This window comes from Oncorhynchus keta, chromosome 36 (genome assembly GCF_023373465.1).
Source record: "Oncorhynchus keta strain PuntledgeMale-10-30-2019 chromosome 36, Oket_V2, whole genome shotgun sequence".
Taxonomy (NCBI): domain Eukaryota; kingdom Metazoa; phylum Chordata; class Actinopteri; order Salmoniformes; family Salmonidae; genus Oncorhynchus; species Oncorhynchus keta.
This window is the reverse complement of record NC_068456.1, coordinates 16973193-16994568: the sequence shown is the minus strand read 5'-3', so window position 1 is coordinate 16994568 and position 21376 is coordinate 16973193. Positions and strand designations below refer to the sequence as shown.

Genomic DNA, 21376 nt, shown 5'->3' with positions numbered 1-21376 from the left:
ACCCGGTCCCCCGGTGCGAACACCGGGTCTCACTACGGTGACGGTCTGCGCCAACTTTCTGGGCAGCGTCCCATGTTTTCTCCGCGCGCCGGAACCAGTAGTCCACTGCAGGAGCCTCTGTCTGACTCTGATGCCAAGGAGCCAGAACCGGCTGATAACCCAATACACACTGGAAGGGGGAGAGGTTAGTGGAGGAGTGGCGAAGTGAGTTCAGGGCCATCTCTGCCCAGGGCACGAACGCTGCCCACTTCCACAGCCGGTCCTGGCAATAGAACCTCAGAAACCCACATCCTGGTTAACTCTCTCCACCTGCCCATTACTCCCGGGATGAAACCCTGAGGTAAGGCTGATCAAGACCCCCAGACGTTCCATGAACACCTTCCAGACTCTCGAAGTGAACTGGTGAACTCAAGCAGACACTATATCTTCAGGTACACCGTAGTGCCGGAAGACGTGCGTAAACAAGGCCTCCGCAGTCTGTAGGGCCGTAGGGAGCCCGGGCAGAACGAGGAGACGGCAGGACGTAGAGAAATGATCCCCAACGACCAGGATTGGGGTGTTTCCCTGTGATGAGGGAAGATCGGTAAGGAAATCGATCGACAGGTGTGACCATGGCCGCTGTGGAACGGGTAAGTGGTGTAACTTACCTCTGGGCAGGTGCCTAGGAGCCTCACACTGGGCGCACACCAAGCAAGAGGAAACATAAACCCTCACGTCCTTAGCCAAAGTGGGCCACCAGTACTTCCCGCTCAGACAGCGCACCGTCCGACCGATGCCTGGATGACCAGAGGAGGGTGACATGTGGGCCTAATAGATCAGCCGGTCACAGATAGCAGACGTAACGTACAGACGCCAGGAGGGACACTGGAGGGGAGTGGGCACTGCACGCAACGCCCGCTCAATGTCCTCGTCCAGCTCCCACACTACAGGCGCCACCAGGCAGGAGGCTGGGATTATGGGAGTGGGATCCATGGACCGATCCTCTGTGTCATACAGCCGGGACAGTGCGTCTGCCTTCACGTTCTGGGAACCTGGTCTGTAAGGAAGGGTGAAAACAAAACGGGTGAAAAACATGGCCCACCTTGCCTGGTGAGGGTTCAGTCTCCTCGCTGCCCGGATGTACTCCAGATTGTGGTGGTCAGTCCAGATGAGAAAAGGGTGTTTAGCCCCCTCAAGCCAATGTCTCCATGCCTTCAAAGCCTTGACGACAGCTAACAACTCCCGGTCCCCCACATCATAGTTTCGCTCCGCCAGGCTGAGCTTCCTCGAGAAGACGGACACGCCCACCTCCACTATGAACGCCAAAGAGGGATCCGGATGAGCCAGCACGGGTGCCGAGGTAAACAGAGCCCTCAGTTGACTAAAAGCCCTGTCCGCCTCAGCTGTCCACTGCAAGCGCACCGTGCCCCCTTCAGCAGTGAGGTAATGGGAGCTGCTACCTGACCAAAACCGTAGTTGGTAAACCCTAAGAACCGCTGCACCTCCTTTACTGTGGGAGTCGGCCAATTACACACGGCTGCAATGCGGTCACTCTCCATCTCCACCCCTGAGGTGGAAATGCAGTACCCTAGGAAGGAGACAGACTGTTGAAAGAACAGGCATTTCTCAGCCTTGGCGTACAGGTCATGCTCCATCAGTCCACCAAGCACCTTAAGCACTATACCTCACAGTGATCTGATTCAGACCCCTATAGTCAACACGGGCGCAGACCTCCCTCCTTCTTCACAAAAAATAAACTTGAGGAGGCGGGTGAAATGGAGAACCGAATGTATCCCCGATGCAGGGATTCGGAGACATGTGTTTCCATAGCTCCCGTCTCCGCCTGTGAGAGGGGATACACGTGACTCCTGGAGGAAAAGCTCAGGAAAAGCAACAAACAAAAACGTGTGCAACAGAGGGCTCTGGGTGAGAATGGTGCCTTCTCACCTGGGGTGACGCCAGAGTGCCCTGCCTGCTGCCTCGAACCCTAGAGGAACCAATACGGCCACAGATGGTACACGTGAAATCCCCTCCTCCGGTCTCCCTGAGCGCAGCACCTCCCAGCTCCATAGGCACCGGAGCGGTGGTGCTGGGAACGGGAATCGACAGAGCCCTCTCTGGACGTCCGCGGGTGACCAGCAGGTTATCCAACCGAATGGACATGTCCACCAGAAGTCGTGACAATATCCCTGGTATATAGGATTTTAAACGCCAAACCTCTAGTTCATGGTTAGGCAACACTGACCCTGGAATGACTCAGGCACTTCATCATTTTGATTTAACCAACCTGGAAGACCAGGTGTGTTGAATTTAGGCAATCACTGAAATGATCTATTATCTCAGTTGGTCAGGTGTGGTGCCTAGTTGGAACAAAATGCTGCAGTACCTGCAGCACTCCAGGAACAGGGTTGCCCACCCCTGCTCTAGACATAGCTGACAGCTGGGCGGGAGGATGTGGTGTTCGCCAAAATCCAATATTACCCTTACATGGGAGAACACTTATCTCATAGCAACACAAGCCCTTACAGCAGTTTAACGTCAAGCATAATTAATCACTGCCTCAAGAACATTGGACCATCTCCATGAGGTTCTGGTGATTTTAAATGCTTCCAATTAATCTATTAGGTTAATTTAGTTAACTCATTCACTCAGTATTAAATCAGTTGATTCAGTTTATTGACTTTGCTGTATATAATAAGAATTCATAATGCATTTAGGATCTAAAAGAGGGTCCATAAAACCATTGCTTGTCATTGGAATTGATTCATCAGTTTATGATACTAATATGTATTTTTCCGAGTTCTTTAGCCCACTTCATCCCCACTGGGCACACACTGGTTGAATCAATGTTGTTTCAGTGAAATTACGTTGAACCAACATGGTATAGACGTTGAATTGACATCTGTGCCCAGTGAGTCATGTTCTCATTTGCTGTTATGGATCATAAATGTGGACATGATGTTACATCAAATGTGAACCGCCTCACTGAAGAAAATGTGATTCATAACACATAAATTATAAGCAAGAAACGATTACCTGGGTGCACGGGCCCATAGTATGATGCCTGAGAAAGTTACAAACGCATAAATATCATACGACGCTAACCTCTCACCATTACAATAACAGGGGAGGTTAGCATTTTTGGGGGAGGGGTATGATATTTGCAACATTCTCAATCATTATTCAGGATTATCCGTTATCATGATAGCATCCACATTAATGTAGAAGTGTTTAGAAACATATTCTGTTCTTATTTATGATAAAAGTTACTCCAAAATGACACAATACATTATTTACCATTCATTTGTATTGGGCACAAAATACTCTGAAACACAACCAAAACAAACAGCAAATGCATCCAACCAATTTGTAGTCACAAGCGTGATGCAGTCATTGCGTACCATGAATATGGGACCACATACTTAACTTTTAACTAATTTAATACAAATAAGTGAACATGTCCCAATACTTCTGGTCCCCTAAAATGGGGGGACTAGGTACAAGAAGTGTTGTAATTTCTAAACAGTTCACCCGATATGGATGAAAATACCCTCAAATTAAAGCTGACAGTATGCACTTTAACGTTCTAGTCATTGTATCACTTTAAATCCAAAGTGCTGGAGTACATAGTCAAAACAAAAACGTGTCACTGTCCCAATACTTTTATAGCTCACTGCATGTGGTCTCTACATGTGATAGACAGGTACTCCTATCAGCATACCCCAATAAGCCAATATGACATTTTACAACCCCATAAGCATTGTCAATGTTACATTTGGTCCCACCAATTATTTTTAAGGCACCTCCAAGAGTCAATGTGCAAATCAAATCACAAAACTTGATCAAATCCATAATGTAAAATGTTGAACTATTTGCAGTACAAGTACAGCAGAGGGCAGTGTTGCAGTTTCAGTCTTGTACTCAGCAGAGATGCAGACTATAAATCCAAACGTCAGTACCAACCTTTCATCTTTATCTGATTGACTAACACCTTGTAAATCAAATCAAATTGTATCTGAAATGAGGAAATACAGATTAAGTGATTTTGTTGAGAAGAAAATATTTATTTAAAATCTTGTCTGATAAAATCTTGTCTGATGTATGGACATATACATTGTTTACACAGTATTCCATTTGAGACAGTTTTCTGGTTTGATGCAATAAATACAGTTTTAATGATTTTTTCTATAAAATTTCATTCTTCTATAAAATGTCATTCTTCACACAATTTCTCCACTGACATTTTGAATCTTCGCATAGACTTTCCAGTCGGCTTACATCTTTCATACAAGAGTTGTTGATGATCATCACACTATTTATGGTTCTTCATATCAAACTTATTAGAAACCCGAAAGGACATTTTATACAGTACAGTAGTTAAACAGTGTTTACATTCTGAAGAAAAGGCACTTACGTTTGGAAGATGAAAATCTTTGTTTGAGAATACAAGAAAAAGAAATTGGATAACAATGATAAATCAATCATCTGGAATATAAATAGGTAGGTGGGAAATGTTAAAATTGAATTAAATATCACCAGCAACTTATTTACTGCATCATCATAAATGGCACGTCTTTAAATATCCAAAAATGCTTTTGGGAGGTAAAACTATCAGTAACTTCCTGTATAATGATCTCAAAAAATAAGAAGAGTGGGAGACATTTTAAAATCATGGGATACATGTTAGTCTCTAGAGATTAAATATATCTCATATATGTATACCTTTTCTTTAAATATAATGATTTAAAGATACATAGACAAACATAGGAATGTTTTCACTGCTTAAACCCAACCACTAGCTCCTCTGACATCACATGGGTTTTCCTTCAATGAAGATAGGCACACAACTCCAATCCTTCAGGACTGCTTGGTCTCACTTGATTTCAGTCATTAATGGATTCCTTACTCACTGAATCATCTACTGGGATAATGAAATGAAACACATAACAACATCAAACTAGAACATTCCTTGAGGACTAGAGTTGTTGCTCTTCTAAGAGCTCTGGTCTTTGAGTTACTGGTCCTTCTGTATAGAGCTGTAGTACTCAGTCAGGACCTTCCAGGCCTTGGGGGCCATGAAGCCGTCCGGGGGGTTTTCCCCGCACCGCGCCAGCTTTCTCATCCTGGTGCCAGAGATGAACTCAAACTCAGCGTGTCTGGGAAAGGCAGAGGAGGGGAAGCGAGATAGATGGAGATGAGAGATAAAGAGAGAGACAGAAGGAAAATGATCAGCAGTGTCCGCTTTTGAAGATTCTTTGACAAACATTTCCCACCACAGGCCCTGTATAAAATCTTCTGTAAATATGCATTACAAAAGCCATAATCAATCTTTAACATTCCACTCACCGGTCCTTGTCGTAGAAATCCATGGCCCTCTTGGTCTTGTTGTAGGCAGCCACTCTGAAAGGGATGATCTCTACAGAGGTGAGGCCGGGGGCCATGGTGAGGACCTTTCCCCCATGGGTGGGCTCATAAATGTCCTGCTTGGTCTCGGGATGGGGCATGCCCGCTGGGTCACGACCCACAATGTAGAAGTTAGCTCCGGCGATCATCCGCGCTCTGCAGTGCCACTGGACCTGAAGGAAAAACAAATGTATGCTCACACACATTATGGTCTTAATAGGGTATTCACAGCCCTACAGTGACATCATCTGCCTCGCCAAATGGGGGTTTACTTACTGTAACTGACTAAATTCTGCATCATATCTCCTGCTAAACACACAAAAACTATGAATGTGTTGATGGCTGTGTTGTTGACCCTTACCTCAGTGGGTCCAGCGTACATCATGGGGGATGGGAAAATAGCCACTATGGTGCTGGTGGGGTCCAGTACCCCCTCCTCCAGTACTGCAGCGTGCTGTTTCATGCGCCAGTCCAGGGGAACGTCGTCGTCTTTGGTCCAGCCCCCCAGCGGGTGCAGCAAGAGGACGGGTCGCTTGTAGCCCCGCTCCAGAAGGTGGCGCTTGGTGTCCTGCATCAACAGGGCGTGGCCATTGTGGACCGGATTCCGCAGTTGGAAGGCGAAGATGGCATCTGGTGGTCATAGAGAATAGGAGAGAGATATGGAATTAACTTCAGTGAGGACTTTCTTACAAGTGGTTGGTAGGGGGTTGGTAACAAGAGGACATATCAACATTTTTTATTTATTTTATTTCACCTTTATTTAACCAGGTAGGCAAGTTGAGAACAAGTTCTCATTTACAATTGCGACCTGGCCAAGATAAAGCAAGATAAAACATCATTTGCATTCAGTTCATCATTTGCATCCTGTGGTCTCATTGTGTAACTGTGCAAGTCAACATAACGTCATGTTGGAGCCCATACATTTTTCTTTTGTATGTACTTTGCATGCCTTTTGGTATCCACATAACTTGTGGATAAATTAATGAACACTGGTTAAAAACAGTCAACACCATTGTCAGTGCAGATATCATAGGGGGTGAAAACGTACGCACAACAGTTGACTCATGACGAAACAGTCCTCAATGTCTCACACAGAGGAATATGTCTCCATCTAGTGCAAACAAGAAATTCTACCATGCACATATAAACATATTGTTTTTTCTTCAGAAGCACATGATAAAGGTCATTTTTACCATGCTACTTTTTGCCCCTGGTCCTTTGTCAAATGCTTCTGAAAAAAATATGTTTCTGTAGCTAGACATAAACCTTAATTTATTTGACTTAATATTTAACCCTTTACAATCGTGGGAATTGGACTATATGGATAGGGCTAAATTCAATGTTTTTTTTTACAGAAGAAATATGAAAAGCATATGCATAACCACAGTAGCAATTGACAAAATAACAGTTTGGAGATTATGGGACATTATAAGACCAAAGGTGAGGACATAACTGTTCACCTGACACAAGACTGAATCCAAACATTACACTGTTCATTTTACATTTAGCATTTGTTGATAATGAAAACTAAAAATACTCTGGATATATTCATGAACATGATAAGAATATTGTGGGGTAGGTGCAACATAAGACAAAACAATTACATGGGTTTGAGTGAGAGGACTAACTAGTAGTGTCTTCAAGTGGCCACACACCTCTCCAAAGTGTGCACAGTTCCTAATTCATTCCAATGCACTTTTATAACTCAAAGAACAGACTTTAAATATAACATTTTTTTTAGCTCGCCTAGCTCTGCCATTGAGGGACTAGAGCAAGCACACTTGTAGTTGTTTTCTTTTCTGAAAACTAAAAATACTCTGGATATATTCATGAACATGATAAGAATATTGTGGGGTAGGTGCAACATAAGACAAAACAATTACATGGGTTTGAGTGAGAGGACTAACTAGTAGTGTCTTCAAGTGGCCACACACCTCTCCAAAGTGTGCACAGTTCCTAATTCATTCCAATGCACTTTTATAACTCAAAGAACAGACTTTAAATATAACATTTTTTTTAGCTCGCCTAGCTCTGCCATTGAGGGACTAGAGCAAGCACACTTGTAGTTGTTTTCTTTTGTTGTTTAAGCAATCGAAAAACAGTATATTATAAATTGCAATCTGGGACAAGTGGGCATCATTTGAAAGCCTGTTCTATTGCCAGCACGACTAGTTAAGTTACACAATACGATATTACAGTGTTAGGCTTTCACAATGCAATTCAGGGAAACAGATTATCATTTTGGTGCACATAGAAAGGAGGAATTTTCTTCAAAATAAACAACAACCTAGGGTGTGATACCATGTCATCTTGTAACTGTACATCAAACACAGTGATCATTAACGTTGACACTGTATATGACATGAGTTTTATGATATGGAAATTTGAAGGGCATGGGTGATTGGCTTGCTTGTATGACATCAAAGCGGTATTTATTATGATCCTCAACGTCTCATCTTTGAAAATACATAGAGTCCTCTTATTTACAGCTTTTTCCGAAAGTGTTCAAAAGTTGCCCAATTAGCGGGAAGGATAGGGGCAACTACTTGTTGCATGAAGTGCTCAAGTTCAGAACAGCTGTCAGTCAAAGCCCATACAGCGCGGTGAAGCGCAGAGCCTGAGCTCTGACGTCATGTATAGCATGTTACTGTACAGCCACTTGGTTCCAATTTAGACGTTTATCAGTGCCAAATCTGCCATTTTCAACCTGTATACATACGGGTACGAGTGTGAAGGCCAACTCAAATGTATATTTTGTTTAATATTCCATGTACTGTATATTTGTACTGCCTTTAGAGAAACTCTTTTAACCTGCTTTCATTTCTTTAAACTTTTGCTTGAGCTCCCGTGGAGTAAAGCGGTACTGGTCCAGCCCATCGTTCCATCTGATTCGGTCCAGCACCTCCAGGTCGCCACCCACCAGCCAATCACCTCCCTCCATCACCATCTGTAAAAAGTTGTGGATGTTGTAAAGATATGAATGACATAATATCAAGATATTTCACGTGATGGATATGTTCAAGTGCAACTTCATTGAACTCCATTATAGCTAGGAATTAGATGCACAAGAGTGTGCACAGAGTGTTGTTTTAACACAACAAAGAACATCTATGTTTGCTAAACAACTATGAATGAACGTGTGTGGTTAGTGAAAACCTTAATGTAGGGGTGCTGGGGGCAGGTGGTACCCCACTGACGGGCACAGCGCTCCTCTTTGCGGTGTTCGTAGAACTCTGGCTGTCTTAGAATGGCCACAAGGGTTCCCTGGAACTCCAGAGCTACCGCCGCACAGCCATCCAGCCTCTGCTTGGTTTCCGTGGTAACAGGCAGGACGATGGGAATAGACTGGTTGATGGTTCCATCTGAACCAGGGAACGATAAATGTGTGTGATGATAGGGCCTGGAGTTTGTGCTAAACATGTGAACCTACCAAGGGAAACTTCAGGCCCTGGTTATTCGCTATAGTCACATGGTCAGGATAACAATTAGAAACAACCTTATATAATATCCATCCACTGTCACTCGCTCCATTATGAAGAGGGGAGAATAAGAATTGGCTGAGTAATGTTACGATGTATTATAAGGGTGTATATAAGGGTGTATGTGTGTGGTTCTTACCGTCGAGGAGGTTGCCGAAATGTTGCACCTGGAGGAACTCCCTCTCCCTCATGAAGCCCTTCAGTGGGGTGGCCCAGCCTTCAGCCAGCACCTGCACCCACTGGAGGTCCAACTAAACAGGACAGACCGGGGGTAATATACATCAAACTGGTAGGGATTTAACTTACTGACTGTTAACAATATCCCTTAACAGCTGATATGTTAGAGATATTGGATGCTATCAGGGGTGGCAGAGTCCACACAAAACCATGCTGAATGAAAAACAGCTCATGAGGAGTAAGACTTTTCATCACACCAATTTCATGTGATATACTGTACCTCCATGCTTCATGGTGGTATGATAAAGTTTTAGTTTCCAAGTGCACATATTATTACAGTTTTACTACAATACAGTAAGTAGCGTTGTACTAACAACTCCACTTATCAGGATACTATTGTTTACCTATCACAGTAATTCAACCATAAGTCATATCAAATACAATGCAAATACTGTAGCTGCATATTTACTATGTTTGATTTGAATTGATTTTCAAACCTTGGCAATCAGCCCAATCGATTAGAACATATAGTACAATCCAAAAGACAGAGATCTAGAGACAATTGTGAGCACAGCCTGCCATCCAGTCAAATATTTACATATGGTCATTTGGGTCGTCATAAAAAATACATGGATTAGTAGTGGAGAGGTGTGTTGTTACCTTGGTGATGCTGATTGTGGGAAGTGTGATAGCGTCGACCTGAACTAGCTTCAGCTTGTTCTCCGGAACAAAAAGTTCATTCACCTCCTCTGTGATTCCACTTGGAACAATACTCTGAACAATTACAGAGAGAGGACAATGTCATGTAAAGATAACATGACAGCTGTTTTGTATGCATAAGCAGTTATCACTTTAGTAGTTTTTTTCAAGCCCTTATGATACGTTTTTTTTTGGTTTTGTCTTTATATGTTTGTTATAAGCTAGGTTTGGTGTCAAAACATGAACGAAATCAAAACAGTACCGCGTGGCAACAAACACTCACACGGAAACAAACACCCACAAACCAAAAGTGAAACCCAGGCTACTTAAGTATGATTCTCAATCAGAGACAACTAACGACACCTGCCTCTGATTGAGAACCATACTAGGCCGAACACAAAAACCAACATAGAAAAACCAACATAGACTGCCCACCCCAACTCATGCCCTGACCATACTAAAACAAAGAATAAAATAACTGGCTGGCGGCTCCTGGCTGACTGGCGGCTCTGACGGCTCAGGACAGATGGGAGACTCTGACAGCGCTGGGCAGGAGGAAGGCTCTGGCAGCGCTGGACAGGTGGAAACACCTGTAGGGAGAAGACGGAGAGACAGACTGGTGCGGGGGGCTGCCACCGGAGGGCTGGTGCGTGGAGGTGGCACCGGATAGACCGGACCGTGCAGGCGCACTGGAGCTCTTGAGCACTGAGCTTGCCCAACCTTACCTGGTTGACTGCTCCCCGTAGCCAGGCCAGTGCGGCGAGGTGGAATAGCCCGCACTGGGCTGTGCTGGCGAACCGGGGACACCATGCGTAAGGCTGGTGCCATATACGCCGGCCCGAGGAGACGCACTGGAGACCAGATACGTAGAGGCGGCTTCATGGCACCTGGCTCGATGCCCACTCTAGCCCGGCCGATACGAGGAGCTGGAAGTTACCGCACCGGGCTATGCACCGGGCTATGGAGTGCACGGGGACACCGTGCACTCCACCGCATAACACGGTGCCTGCCCAGTCCCTCTCGCTCTCCGGTAAGCACGGGAAGTTAGCGCAGGTCTCCTCCTAACCATTTTTGGGGCTGCCTCTCGGGCTTCCAGCCGCACTGCCGTGCTGTCTCCTCATACCGGCGCCTCTCTGCTTTCGCTGCCTCCAGCTCTGCTTTGGGACGGTGATATTCCCCTGGCTGAGTCCAGGGTCCTTTGCCGTCCACAATCTCCTCCCATGCCCAGGAGTCCTGTATACTTTGCCGCTGCTGCATGTTACCACGCTGCTTGGTCCTCTGATTGTGGGTGTTTCTGTAACGCCATTCTTCCTCCTCTTCTGAGGAGGAGTAGCGAGAAAGATAGGAGGACCAATGTGCAGCGTGGTAAGTGTCCATAACGTTTATTTTAAGACATAAACTGAACACTATGAAATACAAAACAATAGACGTGAACATGAACGAAACCGAAACAGTACCGTGTGGCAACAAACAGTCACACGGAAATGAACACCCACAAACCAAAAGTGAAACCCAGGCTACCTAAGTATGATTCTCAATCAGAGACAACTAACGACACCTGCCTCTGAGAACCATACTAGGCCGCACACAAAAACCAACATAGAAAAACCAACATAGACTGCCCACCCCAACTCATGCCCTGACCATACTAAAACACAGAATAAAATAACAGAACTATGGTCAGAACGTGACACATACGCTTTACTTCAAAAAAAATGTAGCGCTAGATGAGCGGGTATAAAAGGTGAGCTGTCTGTCATGTTCACCTGCTCTCTAAGCAGGTCTACAACCTGCCGAATGCACTCGTTAACGGTGACCTCTCCTGTTTTCAGCACCAACTCCGGAGCCTCGGGCCGCTCGTAGTCTGCATCGATCCCAGTGAAGCCTGAGAACACAGGTAGATCAGTTATTAGTACAACGTTGGGGCAGCAGGTAGCCTACTGGTTAGAGCGTTTCGGCCAGTAACCGAAAGGTTGCTCGATCGAATTCCCGAGCCGACAAGTTAAAAATCTGTCGTTCTGCCCCTGAACAAGGCAGTTAACCCCCTGTTCCCCGGTAGGCCGTCATTGTAAATAAGAATTTGTTCTTAACTGACTTGCCTAGTTAAATAAAGGTTCAATTAAAACATTAAAAAATCCATTAGAATTCCTTTTTAAAAAGGATGTTTGATTGACTCTTTCAGATAGAAATGGAACACATAGAGGGAATAGTTATGTTCTTTCCCTTATAATAAGGAAGTTACATTTCGATGTATGGATACCAAAATGTAAACAAAGGACCAAGTGTGTACCTTTGATCTCTCCAGCACGGGCTTTCTTGTAGAGGCCCTTCACATCGCGATTCTCACACACCTCTAGAGGAGCGTTGATGAACACCTCAAAGAAGGGTAACCCAGCACTCTCAAGGATCTTCCTCGCATCATCACGATCCTTTAGACAAAAGAGGAGAGGGAACAGGATTGTCAGAATGCTGTCTTGTCAATCGTAACACACACTATACTTGATATACGGCATCCATTTGCACCAGAACACTCTACACAAGTCAATACCACCAATACCAACAGAATTGGGTAGACAAACACTCCCAAGAATGACCCCTGACCTTGGTGTAAGGAGAGATGAAGCTGGTGATGCAGACGAGGCCAGCGTCTGCGAACAACTTGGCCACCTCAGCAATACGTCTGATGTTCTCCTCACGGTCAGTGGCTGTGAAGCCCAGGTTCTTGTTGAGGCCATGGCGGATGTTGTCCCCATCCAGCGAGTAGCAGGGGATGCCGTGGGACACCAGATACTCCTCCAGGGCAAAGGCTATGGTGGTCTTCCCAGCACCAGACAAACCTGGCGGTGGACACATGGAGAATGTACAGGTGAGATGAGCCAATGCTCAATAGTATCATTATCTCTAAAGTCCCTAGTAGCACTACTGTAATAGCAACATGTAATAGTGACAATCCATTGAGTATTGGCTATGGTGAGCGGTTTACCTGTGAGCCAGACGGTGCAACCCCTGAAGCCTCCTCTAGTGCCCACCACCTGACCTCTCTTGCTCCGGGTCACATGGTGGGCCTGAAACACTACATTGGTGGATCTGTTCAGATCCTGAAATTAAAGCAGAAGAAGACATGATAGGAAATGAGTGACTTATGCTGACAAGTAATGCTCTAGTCTACGTTGTTTATCTTTAATTTGCACTGAGTTATAAAATCCCCATGTGAGCAAAGCTCATCAGCTTCTGATGTCGCTCTCAGGATTTAAAAAAATATATAATGACATCACCCTTTGGACACCACCCCAGTCCCATATCCCACAGGTTATGACATCAATGTGGTCTCTGGCTCAAAGATGATGCACACCCACATTCTGCTCTCAAAAGCATATTTAGAACAACTTCTTTTTAGGGTAAGAAGATGCAGAATTTTACCGTATCTCCCGTCTTTCACAAACATTCTCATTTACATTTGACTAACTACAGTAGGCTACATACAAATGCTGAAAGAATGTGGAATATTCTCTGAGGCAGTTGGAGATTAAATACAGTAACACAGTAAGGAATGAGTCCTTGTGTTTAGCCATTTGCTTTGCTCAGTTCCTGTGTGATATTATCTTGTCCATATGCATCTCACTTCTTTTCTCCCATTGGTTCACATATGCTTTTTCATGCCAAACATACCATAATCCATTTTATTTAGTTCAGGTTTGATATGGACCATGCCTCCTAAACTACATCTAGTTTTTCCTGCAGGACTAGACATTCCAATGGCAGACTAGATTAATTCTAACATTTTTGTTATGGTTGCCTTGCAATAAATTACGTGGTTTTGCTTAAGGCCTAGTAAGTCTGTCTTTGCTTGAATGAATTAGAATGACCTTTACTCACCAAATGAATTTGCATGGACAGGAATTTTACTTGGTGAAATGGTGCTGCCACAATAAACTGAACATACAGACAGAAGATAAACAGGATATACAGACCAGATATGTAGAAGGCTTTGCCATCCGAGTGGGCTATATCAACCCAACAGACTCCACTAAATACTTTCTAGGGGGAGTTTAAATACTCCAGGGGCTTATTCAAATATTCATTCAGAGTGTTACAGAGAGGGTTATATTTTGTAGAAAAGACATGATTCTTCATTCAACCTGATAGAAAGTCAGGTATGGTTTATAAAAAACACATTTCTATGTGAACCGTTGCAAATGTGACTTGTTGAATAGGCCCCTTCAGAGTGAGTCCGACTGAGACAGTCTCTGGCTGGGTAGACATGGCAGTGGTGTTGGGATGCTGGCTGGCTCCAGGGAATGAAGGGAGCAGGACCAGACAATGTGGCCAGTGTGCTGCCTGCAGCCCAGCGATGATGTGGCATCCTTCCCTCTCACTCCCTCTCTATGCCCCCCTCCCCTCTTGTGCCCCCCATCTTTCCTACCAGTGCCTACTCCCCATAAAACTTTCCCAGCCCTTCCACTACCCCACCCAGTGTAGGTTACGCACACAACCTCCTGTTGTAACCGTAGCAGGGCCCCCACGCCCCCACCACAGACAGAGAGCCTTGTATAAACAGAGGGCACTCTTTCTGCACTCTCACCCACCATCTCCTACCAAATACCACACCACACCGGCCGGCCGACAGCCTCCACACACAGAGGTATGTTTCTATCAGGGTGGTGGAGGGAACTCCAGGTACATACAGTACAGTCTTTCAGGTGGATAGAGGCGAGGGCAACATTTTTGCAGATTTTCCATGACACTAGTACCTACATCACTAGTAACCTATACAGTGCCTTCAGAAAGTATTTATTCCCCTTGACTTATTAAACGTTTTGTTGTTACAGGCTGAATTCCAAATGGAATACACATATTAAATATCTACACACAATACCCCATAATGACAAAGTGAAAAACTGTTTTTAGAAATGTTATCAAATTTATTGAAAATTAAATACAGAAATATCGAATTTCAAATTAAATCAAATGTTATTAGTCACATGCGCCAAATACAACAGGTTACGAGCCCCAAACTAACAATGCAGTGAAAAAATATATGGATAAGAATAAGAAATAAAAGTAACAGGTAATTAAAGAGAAGTAAAATAACAATTAGCGAGACTATATACAGGGGGGTACCGGTACAGAGTCAATGTGTGGGGGCACCGGTTAGTTGAGGTAATATGTACATGTAGGTAGAGTTATTAATGTGACTATGCATAGATGATAACAACAGAGTAGCAGTGGTGTAAAAGAGGGGGGGAGCAATGCAAATAGTCTGGGTAGCCATTTGATTAGATGTTCAGAAGTCTTATGGCTTGGGGGTAGAAGCTGTTTAGTAGCCTCTTGGACCTAGACTTGGCGCTCCGGTACCACTTGCTGTGCGGTAGCAGAGAGAACAGTCTATGACTTCGGTGGCTGGAGTCTTTGACAATTTTTAGGGCCTTCCTCTAACACCGCCTGGTATAGAGGTCCTGGATGGCAAGAAGCTTGGCCCAGTGATGTACTGGGCCGTTGGCACTAACCTCCGTAGTGCCTTCCAAAGCACTTGAACCTACTCCACTGCAGCCCCGTCGATGAGAATGGGGGCGTGCTCGGTCCTCTTCTTCCTGTAGTCCACAATCATCTCCTTTGTCTTGATCACGTTGAAGGAGAGGTTGTTGTCCTGGCACCACATGGCCAGTTCTCTGACCTCCTCCCTATAGGCTGTCTCGTCGTTGATCAGGCCTACCACTGTTGTAATCATCGGAAAACTTAATGATGGTGTTGGTGTTCATTTTTTATCCTGGAAAAACTCCCCAGTCCTTAACGATTACAAGTATACCCCTAACATGATGCCGCCACCACTATGCTTAAAAATATGGAGACTGGAACTTAGTAATGTGTTGTATTGGATTTGACATTGAATTGCTTTGTCACATCTTTTGCAGTATTACTTTAGTGCCTTGTTGCAGACAGGAGGTATGTTTTGGAATATTCTTTTATTCTGTACAGGCTTTTTTCCCCTGTGTTAGTATTGTGGAGTAACTACAATGTTGTAGATCCATCCTCAGTTTTCTCCTATCACAGCCATTAAACTCTAACTGTTTTAAAGTCACCATTGGCCTCATGGTGAAATCCCTGAGCGGTTTCCTTCCTCTCCGGCAATTGAGTTAGGAAAGACGTCTGTATCTTTGACGTGATTGGGTGTATTCATACACCATTCAAAGTGTAATTAATAACTTCACCATGCTCAAAGGGATATTCAATGTCTGCTTTTTTTTACCTATCTACCAATAGGTGCCCTTCTTCGTGAGACATTGGAAAACATCCTTGGTCTTTGTGGTTGAATATGTGTTTGAAATTCACTGCTTGACTGAGGGACCGTACAGATAATTGTATGTGTGGGGTACAGAGATGAGGTAGTCATTCAAACATTATTCTTGACACTAGAAATGCACACCGAGTGAGTCCATGTAACTTATTATGTGACTTGTTAAGAACATTTTTACTCTTGAATTTATTTAGGCTTGACATAACAAAGGGGTTGAATATTTAGACATTCCAGCTTCACATTTTTTATTAATTTGTAAACATTTCAAAAAACATGAATCCACTTTGACATTATGGAGTATTGTACATGTAGATAAGTGACAAAAAAAATATAAATTTAATCCATTTTACATTCAGGCTATAACACAAATTGTGGAAAAGGTCAAGGGGTGTGAAAACTTTCTGAAGGGACGCACAGTAGTCGATTTTTCATTTACATGCAGAGAAATGCTACACAGTTGTCCATCTTTCAAAATTCCTTCTGCTTATGCCTCTGCCATGTCATTTTGGCGAACCGATCAATGGCAAACAAACGTCTTAGTGTAATTATTACAATAATGACACATCACTGACTGCATTATGCAAATTCAACTTGTGAAACACTCCATTTTTTAAGGTGATACATCTTAATTAGATGCATTTCCCCATCATCATCCACCCTCTCATGCACAAACACACATATAGTGGGTGAAAAAACAAACAGTACTGTTCATCAAACCCTGGCAGACACCCGCGACCACTTAGCCTTACTTTCAGCCCTGCCTCTCCACCCTCTTCTTCTGTCACTTCAGCAGCCCCAACCTCACTGATCCAATCACATCTCATGCTGTGCAATTCAATCTACTTTTATCACTCTGTTCTCTCCATCAATCTATCCATTGATTCATTGTTTCTGTCCCTTTGCTGTAATTCTTACTCAACTTCTTCTACCTTTATTGGCCTCTTCCTCCCTCCCTCTCTGTCACTATCACAAACACACACAGCTCAATCTGTCTGTCTGTTTCTCACTCTCTTTCATTCGCTGTAGTATAATACATTCATCTTTTTCACTCTGCTTCCTTCCCCTCGTATTCCGTCTGCGTTTCTAACTCTCCCTCTCTCATTCCCTCTGTGTTACCATTGCCCCTTCCAGCATACGATGGATGAGTGGCTCTTGTAAGGCCAACTCCAAGAACATCCTAGTTTAAATTCAATTTTCTATATGGATACTGTGCAGTAAAACATGTGACATAGGCTATTCTAACAGAAGGATAGGAGGTGATAAACAAAATGTTCCCTACTGCCCTTGTCATCATACTTAATCTGTAGAACAAAATAAACAGTTGTGCTTACTATTGGAAACATTTCCTATTCCCACACCCTAACTGCATAGTTATACAGTCTCCATACAGAGTGGCGTGGAAATCTGACAAAGTAAGCCTACAGTACTAGGTGTATCAAAATATTGAGAAAACAATGACTTGAGTGCCATTCTTTATGTTTTGTCTACAGGTTGGTTATGAAAAAACATGTAGGGTATTGGTCTATTTGTTGATACACATCAGTTCCTTACATGTGTTTGGTACAAATGTTTCCCCACACAGGTCAAGTTTAGACTGTGATTGTGTGAGCGGTACATGAGATAAGATACCTGTGCAAAACCACATACTAAGTATTGGAACCAGCACCTTATCAACTTGCTGCTTTCCACACTCTTCCAACTTATACTGTGCTAACATATTGTCCACGTATAGTACTGGGCTAACTCATTGTAAGTAAACCTGTAGAAACTATGCAGACTGAAGTGAGCTACATTTCACTGTTACAAAGCATTTGTGGCATTAGCTGGTTTACTGCCTACGCCAATTGTTTTCTGCCACACAAACCTTGTCAGTTCCTTAGCAGCACAGAAGTAGCCTGTATCAGCTACACAAGATTACATACTAACTTCCTACTTATAAAGGCTTCATAAATGCTTAAGGCACAACTTAGATACTTCACAAATCAAATGAATCAAAGCCATTACATGAACAGTGGCTTTGTCAAATGTGGCATAAACCTGTGCCACCCTTTATAAGGCTATGGTGTAAAATTTGCTTATAAATGATTAGTGATTAGTACATTATTTGCTTTTTGCACTACTGGTTAAAGCCTGCAAGTAAGCATTTCACTGTAAGGTCTACTACACCTGTTGTTTTTGGCACAGGTGACAAATAAACCTTGATTTGAAGCATATTTTAGCGATTTCAGGGGGTAGGGGCCCCAAAAGGGTCTCGAATCACAGTCTGAACCTCTTCATGAGATTGCTATTGTAGGTGTTGGGTTAAGGTCACTACATTACCCCCTTCCTTCGGGAGAGTGTGTCCCCATGCTTTTCTTTACCAAGTCCCGCACGTGTAAACGCCTCCCCCATGGCCTCAATCCCAATTTTGACACCAACGTAGCGAATTCAGCGGGGTAGCCCCAACCGGTACTCAAACCCTTGTCAAGCGACAGTCAAGCTAACACCTTAAACATTATGCCAAGAGGCCCAAAACGCTTGATGATCGAGGTCACTAGGTATTGGTTTAAGGTTGTTACATTTAAGTAATAGTGCCAGAGAAGTTTGGAGGATATATTGGCATGGGTGTTCAGGGCATTATCACTTTTATACAACAGGTTACCAACATATTCAAATAATGATTTACATATTTTTATTAAAAACGTTATTTTGATTCATTTATTCATACTATTTCATCCTTCCACAAGATATAGTCCAGACACAAATCTAGGGTTGCTACCCAAGCCGGCTGGTCATTCGTTCTATTGGTTCGGTTGCCAGAGACACGCGGCCCAGTTGTTTAGTCTTTTTGTTCTGTATCTATGGACGCGACTGAGTCGTTCGATCTAAATATACTGGCTGGAAGCGTTCTTATCCCTTGCTTGCTAGCTAGCCAACTACAGCTAACTTACAGTCAAACAGTGCAGCCAGAATAACAGCAAAACAGCTACATTTGCGTTTGTTTATTTTGTTTTCTAGAGACATTAATTTGGATACATCCATAACAACGAGCTAATGATGCGCGATTTTGACTGGCGTAGAAAATGTGCTCTCTCGTCAGGACACTTGTTCAGAGGAGCTAGCCAACCACACAGCTAACACATTCACTTCAAACCTAAGCTGGAAAGACAGCAAACGAGCTGTACTTTGTTAAGTTTTACCTGTCAACTATTGATAGTACTTTGTATATATCCACACAAATGATGCTGATTCATGATTTTCGACTGGCTGAGAAAAGCTGACTGCCTGTCTGTCTCATCCCAACTCCCGACATGTTCATTACTATGGGACATCTGGAGATCAAATATTAATATTGAAACAATGTTGCAAATGTTGGAGAGACAGGCAGCAAGGTTTATACACATATCTGCTGTTGAAAACTAAATGTTAGTCTAAAAGAAATGTGAAATAATGTCTAGCTGCTTTTAATAGTGGAGAGCAAGTTTATAAAGTGCCTGGCTGGGCCGATGAGAGTAAATAGGCATTTTAACGTCATAGATTTAGTCGATGGTAACTTGTGGAATAGACACCGGCTGGAATGCGGTTTTAACCAATCAGCATTCAGGATTAGACCCACCTATTAAGCAATAAGGCACGAAGGGGTGTGGTATATGGCCAATATACCACGACCAAGGGCTGTTCTTAGGCATGATGCATCACGGAGGGCCTGGTTACAGCCCTTAGCCGTGGTATATTGGCCAAATACCACAAACCCCTGAGGAGCCTTATTGCTAATATAAACTGGTTACCAATGTAATTAGAGCAGTAAAAATAAACGTTTCGTCATACCCGTGGTTTTCAGTCTGATTTACCACGGCTGTCAGCCAATCAGCATTTTCGAGCCCTGAATGCTGATTGGCTGACAGCGGTGATATATCAGACTGTATACCACACCGATTAGGCTACTTCTCAACAACAACAAAAATGATATACAATTTAACCTATATGCAGTGGTGTAAAGTACCTATGTACTTTAAAGTACTACTTAGTAGTTTTCTTGGGTATCTGTATTTTACTATTTATATTTTTGACAACTTTTACTGTACTACATTCCCCCCCAAAATATATGTACTTTTTACTGACACCCATACATTTTTCATGACACCCAAAAGTACTCGTTACATTTTGAATGCTTAACAGGACAGAAAATGGTCCAATTCACACACTTATCAAGAGAACATCCCTGGTCATCCCTACTGCCTCTGATCTAAACACAAATGCTTTGTTTGTAAATGATGTCAGTGTTAGTGTGCCCCAGGTTATCCGTATATATATATATATATTTTAAATGGTACCGTCTGGTTCGCTTAATATAAGGAATGTACTTTTAATACTTACATACGTTTTAGCATTTACATTTACTTTTGATACTTAAGTATATTTAAAACCAAATACCTCTACTCAAGTACTACTTTACTGGGTGACTTTCTCTTTTACTTGAGCCATTTTCTATTAAGGTATCTATACTTTTACTCAAGTATGACAGTTGGGCATTTTTTCCACCAATGCCTATGTCAAATCAAATCAGTTTAATTTCCTACCAGTGTGAAAACTTGAAAATAGCCTACTTCACCGTCAACAGTGACAGCGCTGATCGTATCAGACTTCTAACCGTTGTTTGATGAAGTAGATTTGGTCAACAAACATGTCTAGCACTTTATCCACATAATTGCTATTATGTAACTTATCAGTTAAAGGTTTTAATTAGAATGAGGTTATAACGTTAGTTAACGAAATACACGTATAAAGGTCACCCAAAGCGCACTATACAATAATTATTTTATAAATGCATTGAGGCTACACCATTTCTTGCCTAGGCAGCTCGAGCACTCTGGGCTTCGTGGGCTACAACATTTCTATACATGCTTATGCTATTAGACAACTTTCAAAATCTGTTTTATATTTGAATATGATGTTTCAAATACGTGTATGTATATCTTACCGTCTGCTGCTTTTTGACACCCAACATCATGCACTAGGCTGATGGACTGTTGACCCGGAGAGTATAAGGTCCAATAACCGGTAGGAGTGTGTCGCCTCGCTCGAGTTACTTGACAACTTTGACGATAGTCATCTAAGGACTGTTGAAAGACCTCAAGACACGTAGCATTCCACTGGCCCAGCCTCCATTCCTCCTCCAGGGTTCAGAAATCAGCATATTCCTGTTGGCAAACCAATGTATCGAGATTACGACAGTGCGGGGCTGAGCTTCGGAACCGGTGAATTTACATAGGGTTTATTTGCAAAAGTATAAATCAACCAGATTATTCTTATGTAGGGTTTTTATAAAGATTGAGGGCAAACCAAAGAACAATGACACAACGGT

General features: G+C 43.2%; 1 protein-coding gene across 1 annotated transcript; it reads right to left on the bottom strand.

Moving 5' to 3' along the window:
* Positions 1-4019: 4019 nt before the first annotated feature.
* Positions 4020-21159, bottom strand: LOC118369717 (bifunctional 3'-phosphoadenosine 5'-phosphosulfate synthase 2-like). The gene is made up of 12 exons (XM_035754350.2): positions 20993-21159; positions 12721-12835; positions 12339-12574; positions 12028-12166; positions 11504-11622; positions 9699-9812; positions 9001-9112; positions 8539-8744; positions 8194-8329; positions 5744-6012; positions 5326-5555; positions 4020-5135 (listed from the first exon to the last, which is right to left on the bottom strand). The coding sequence occupies exons 1-12, from the start codon at positions 21020-21022 to the stop codon at positions 4994-4996; spliced, it is 1848 nt and encodes a 615-aa protein (XP_035610243.1). The 5' UTR covers positions 21023-21159; the 3' UTR covers positions 4020-4993.
* Between the last annotated feature and the right edge of the window lie 217 nt (positions 21160-21376).

Excerpts from the sequence above, each read along its gene's own strand:
- LOC118369717 (XM_035754350.2), bottom strand. The coding sequence starts at position 21,022 with ATGATGTTGGGTGTCAAAAAGCAGCAGACG. Across the intron at positions 9,113-9,698 it reads CCACAATCAGCATCACCAAG|TTGGACCTCCAGTGGGTGCA; the intron begins GTAACAACACAC and ends TGTCCTGTTTAG. Across the intron at positions 5,556-5,743 it reads TGTACGCTGGACCCACTGAG|GTCCAGTGGCACTGCAGAGC; the intron begins GTAAGGGTCAAC and ends TTTTTCCTTCAG.